General features: G+C 39.0%; 1 protein-coding gene across 5 annotated transcripts in view; it reads right to left on the bottom strand.

The window, feature by feature from the left end:
• Positions 1–228: 228 nt before the first annotated feature.
• Positions 229–6000, bottom strand: part of C1QTNF7 (C1q and TNF related 7) — a 127333-nt gene continuing 121561 nt past the window's right edge. For all 5 annotated transcript variants that reach the window (XM_055589130.1, XM_055589128.1, XM_055589132.1 and 2 more), the window contains one exon: positions 229–1249. In XM_055589130.1, coding sequence (XP_055445105.1) covers positions 618–1249 — 632 coding nt within the window. In that variant the 3' untranslated portion in view covers positions 229–617. The remainder of the gene's footprint in view (positions 1250–6000) is intronic.

Raw genomic sequence — 6000 nt, 5'->3', positions numbered from 1 at the left:
TGCTCAATACACATTAGCCTGGGGATTTTGTCTTAACTAATTAAATCTGACCCAGCAATATAGTGTCTGGATCCTACAGTCTCTTCAAAGAATTGTTGAGTGAATATATACAAGCATGAAGGAAAAAATAATATAGCAAAATAATCACTTTAGTTTGTTTGAAATTACTTGGCATCTCTCACCTTTGTATTTTTACGTATTACAGTTTTTGAGAATTGTCAAGGATTTTGGGATGTTTTGATTCTCTTAAATAACAGGCAAAAATGCAATTTTATGAAGATTTAATGAGACAATATCATTGCCAGGTGGTTTTAGGACTCAAGAAATTTAATAGAAAATTTGTAACATTGTCTTTAATTTGTTTAAATATTTATGAACATCACTTTTGAGAGAACATATCTGGATTTTTGTTTTATATAATTCATTTTAGTGTGGTTTCAATGGTTTGGTGGTTCAACTTGTTTTAACGGATTCTGCTAGAACTGTCTGTAAATGCTCTGGAATCTGAGTGGGAGTTTTTTTGGATCTCATTTCCGCTCCTTCCAACTTCCAGGGCCCCAGATTAAATCAAAGTGTCTGCCATAAGGATCTTGGGACATTCAGGCCAGCAGTCCTCATCAGAGCTCATCGTCTTCTGATATGGAGTCTAGATAATCTGTGTCAACATACAGGAGAAATCCGGAGAACAAGCTGTCAGCCCAACCTGGGTCTGAGAAGAGCCCATTCTGGTCAGTGAAGAATATCTCCAGCCAGACTTCATCTTCTGGCTGCAGATAGATGACTGTGGACCCTGAAGCCACGTCATGGTTTCCTGTGTTGGCATCAAAGGTCTTTATCCGATACTGCCCATTGTGTACCAGCCCGATGGCCAGGTGCTTGTTTGCCAATGTGATATCATAAGAAAAATAATAGATCCCTGGGAAGGCACAGATGAACTTTCCTGTTGCAGGGTTGTAGTGCTCTCCCTCATTGAAGAGGACTTTGTTAAATATAATTGGCAGCCTTTCTTCTGGGTAGCTGGTTGTGATGCCAACAGAAAAGGCAGATTTGAGCACGATGCTTCCACATCTACACACTCCAGGCAGCCCCGGGTCCCCTTGCTCTCCTCTGTCTCCTTTTGGTCCAGGAGGCCCAGGAGGCCCTACTTCTCCTTTCTCTCCCTCAGGTCCCATGGGTCCCTTCTTTCCAGTCTCTCCTTGGTCCCCTTTCTCTCCAGCAAGGCCTAGGGGTCCAGTCTTACCTCTCAAACCTTCAAAAAGAATTTAAAGTTTAGTTAATAGTTCCTATAAATATAGAGTCATAAACAACATGCCCACACACCCCAAGTTTGTCTTCTCAACTTTCAACAGTATACTACTGAATAATTCATATTTTTTTAAAAAAATCACTGATGGGCTGCAATGAAGACAGAAAAATTTAATCAAAATATCAAGAAAATTTTCCTGAATATATGAGAAATCATCTAAAACCTGACTAATTAAAAAAATTAACCATCATTTTGATGATGAATCACCTGCTGCTAAATTAGATACACACAGACACTCATCATTACTGGAGGAATTCAAAAGCATGATGATATTATTCCCCAGAGTGGGGTCATGCGGGTAGGCAGGACAAGATGAATCCTAGAGGTTACTTAGTTATGTGCCCCGTTCAGCTTTTACCAGTATTATTTATAAAAAGTTAATTCAAGTTAGATTAGCTCATATTTGTTAAACATTTACAATGTCCCAGCTGCAATGCCTTACGTGCATGCGTCATCTGCTTTAAGTCTTGCAACAACTTTGTTAACTAGGAATTATTATTGCTTCTAACTGTAGATGAAAAACTGAGCCATGGAGAAGTTAGTTTGTTCGAAGGAACAGACTTAGTGAAGGATGGAGAGGTGATCTGAACTCCAGCCTGCCTAACTCTGGCACCTGAATATCTCTTGAGAGATGTGTAAATTGTGAGGTGCAACACAGAGAGGGCTCTTCAATATTTCATGATAACCAAACAACTGTGACTGCCACCACGGTGTGGGAGTTCTTTTGGTGGAGAAAACTGAGTCCCAGAGAGGGAAAGAAAGTTGCGTCAGTAGCAAGACTAGGACTGGATATAGAGCATAATGATGTTCTCCCTTCATCAAAATGCCTTTTACTTTTGGGGCTGAAATTAAAAGGGAAAAAACTTGTTTTTTGACTCTACAGCTAAGTGGATGTATTATTTTAGTCAAGTCCTTAAATTTCTCTGGGTCTCCATATATGTAGGAAAGACGTAAGGGCTGTGAAAAATAACAGTGACCTAAAAGTATAAAAAATGTCATTCAGTGCTATGGCAAAATCCATTTCATAAATAGCTTCTTGAAAAGTATCCAGATTATTGGTAATTTGTGATATTTTTATAGTCAGAGAAAGTATATTATTGTTATACTATGTAATTTTACTCTTAACTATGTATCTGTTCTCTGGAATTTTATTTAGCTAAGTCTTTTATCTTGATAGTACTTTGATATCACTTACTTCGCTATTACACATACATCAATTTATAAGTTTTGATTATTTTTTCAGTTATTTGGCAAATTTAGCAACGAAGTGTTCTGGATAATACAAGTTTCAGGAGAATTAAAGCTATACCCTTAAAACATCAAGTATTTTTGTCTCAGTGATTTGACAAAGAAGTTGTTTAGTAATTTATGATGCATAGAAAAATGCTAATAATGAATGCAACCCTTTTTTGGCAACATGGGGTTGCAAAGAGCTGGACACAACTTAGTGACTTGACAACAGCAACAACCGGATACAGCAACAACAGCAAGGTCAGCTTTGTTACTGATCACAGGGCTGTGCTCCAGCTCTAGATGACCGTTGCTGTTAAGTTTCAATTCTGTTGCAGGGAAAAGCCAATTCTGACTCTATGTTGGAACTGTTTCTCTGACTTGTTTTTTATTACTTTTCTTATTATAATCATACATAACGGCCCATTTCAGAGAAGCCTGCCCCTCTGCCTGAATGTTAAAGTGCCTTGTTTACCACCCAGTCCATTTGTAGATGGCAGGAAGAAAGAAATTAACACATCCCCTGCCTGAGGCTTGCCATTCCAGGAGATATTTGCAAGATTAATGGCCTTTTTACTTCGTTTCCTCACCTTCCCTCATCTCTGATCTATAAAGGAACCTGAAATCCAGACCCCATAGATGGTTATTTTGAGACATTAGTCTAACATCTCCTCAATCAGCTGGCCTCCAAATAAAGTCATATTTCTTGCCTCAATACCTCCTCTCCAATTCCTTGGCCTGTTGTACGGTAAGCAGAGCAAGCTTGGACTTGGTAACAATTCCACTAGTGCCAGCCAGAACAAACTAGTATTTATTTCTTGAAATAAGGCCACGATAGTCTGATCTTTTGATGTTTGTTTCTGTTTGGTAGAAAAGGAATATGAATACTATTTTACTGTGAAATTAACTTTTGAATCAAGGACTACAACTTACACATTGCTATTTTATTTTCAATAGGAGCTGTCTTTATACATGACTTTGATGTATCAGTAAAAAAACATTTTGGCATCAGTAGCAATTTCTACCACTAAATTTCATTATGTACTAAAATTCCTCTGCCCCTATAACTTTGGGCAAGTCAGCTCTTGTCTGAATTTCAAATGCCACATTTGTACTATGAAAATATTGGATCTAAATCCACTCTAAACCCGGGGAGAAAAGTAGTAAACAGTGACTCAGCAGACCCGATAAGCTCTGGTTCAGCTGTGGATTAGTTGGGTGAGTGTGAAGAAGGGGCTTTATCTCTACAACTTAAGTTTCTCAGTCCTTGAAATGCAGGTTTTGGACTAGATTTCTTGAGGTCTGATTCTCTTGAAAATCTTAGAGACCAGACCATAAATACTAAGATGCAGTTTTACAACGCCATGAAAAGGTCTTTATAATCTCAACACTGGGGTCTCTATAGTTATTGGATATTTTGAACTGCTGGGAGTTAGATAACCAGGGACTAGCTGTAATAATTTATAGTAACTCTTCCTGTGTGCTTGAAGGATTTGCCCTGTGATAAGGGCCAATTAATGAAGAATGGAATGAAGGGATAAATCACTCTCCCCTCCCTATTCAGTCAGACATATGCTGGGTAGAGAGGAGAATTATGGTGTGTTAGTCTATGCTTAGATACTGAAACTTGGAGAGAATGGATTTCTTCTTGGTTCTCCATGAAATGAGCTTATAAGGATTTTTTTCTTTAGTGCTATTTCTTTTTTTGATCCATCCACGCATCCACCCATGCACTCATCATACATTTATGTGCACATGCATATATCCATCTAAACCATCTAATACTGATTGATCATCCACTACATGCTAGGTGCTGTGCTGGGTCTGAGTGCCCTTGACTTGAATGACAACTGTCTTATCCCCAAGTTAGCTATTATGACATGTTACATTGTGATCTGCAAATATGGGTCATAACTAAGTTCATAAACATCCAAAGCAGTATAATAAAACAGAATGATCTCTTCACAAGGTGGGTGGTTCTAGTGTTTCCTCTGTCCATGGAATTTTGCAGGCAAGAATACTGGAGTATGTTGCCATTTCCTCCTCCGGGGAATGTGATTTCACATATTAATTAAAAAAAATATGCTACCACAATAATTGCTATACACCAGTGAGGGAGACGGCCTTCCTTGGTGACTCAGATAGTCAATAATCTGCCTACAATGTAGAAGACCTGTCCCTTTGTCAGGAAGATCCTCTGGAGAAGGAAATGGCTACCCACTCCAGTATTCCTGCTTGGAGAATTCCATGGACAGAAGAGTCTGGTGGGCTATAGTCCATGGGGTCACAAAGAATCAGACATGACTAAGGGACTAACACTTTCAGTTCACAGTGAAGGAAACATATTTTTATGGAAAGTTAATAATTCAAACTCTGTAATTTAGAGTAGGGAAGCTGGACAGAGCATATACTTGACCTTGCCAGGGGGCTGAGGTGGATGTGGTGGGGATAAATGGGAAGACATACACAGTATTAAAGGGGAAACAGGAAGCAGAAGCTCCCAGCCGAGTTGTGTCCAGTTCCAGACACATTAAAAGCTAATCCTCAAAGTCCCAGGGCTCTGCTCTTATTGTTTGTAAATGTGATGTGCCTTCACTGACCACACAGACATTCTTGCTTTTCTTAGCTGGTGTATATCCTTACCTATATGTATGTATACATTGGATTTAAATAAAACTGGGAAAGTCTTTTTACTTTTGGATATCGATTTTGTCTTTTGTAACATTATTATTGATTATGATTTTTCCTAATAAGGTTATGGTTGAAATTAAGTACTTAATGTAAAAATCACTGGTACAGTAAATTCTTAATTAATAGTGATGATGATGATGATGACAACATATTGTAACCCTGTGCGCCCATTGGCCTGACCCACCCAATGTTTGCTTATCAAGATGGCAGCAATGTTGTGTTCATGTTCACATTCCCTAAAACAGGGTTCTCAACCAGGTACAATTCAGCACCCTGGGAAAACTGGCAATGCCAGGAGACATTTTTGGTTGTCACAACTGGTGGGGAATGCCCTGGCATCAAGTGAGACGTGGCTAAATGTCATTCAATGCATGAGATAGCCATCCCATGGCAACAATTATTTGGATCCAAATATTATTAGTGTGGAGGTTGAGGAACCTTGGTTTAGAATAATGTTGGAGAGCAAGAGGTGTACAAAAATCTGTTGAATGAAAAATGCATGAATGGATGGATGAGTGAATGGATTGGTGAATATGGGGGTTACCTGATCTCATACATGGTTAAAATTGTAGCAATTGTTGTTGTTCAGTTGCTAAGTCGTGTCTGATTCTTTGGGACCCCATGGACTGCAGCACACCAGACTCCCCTGTCCTCCACTATCTTCCAGAGTATGCTCAAAATCATGTTCACTGAAGCGGTGATGTTATCTAACCACCTCATCCTCTGCTGCCTTCCTCACCTTATGCCTTCAATCTTTCCCAGCATCAGGGTCT

Source organism: Bubalus kerabau, chromosome 7 (genome assembly GCF_029407905.1).
Source record: "Bubalus kerabau isolate K-KA32 ecotype Philippines breed swamp buffalo chromosome 7, PCC_UOA_SB_1v2, whole genome shotgun sequence".
Lineage (NCBI taxonomy): Eukaryota > Metazoa > Chordata > Mammalia > Artiodactyla > Bovidae > Bubalus > Bubalus kerabau.
Note: the sequence above shows the minus strand (reverse complement) of the source record. Positions and strands in the feature narration are given on the sequence as shown.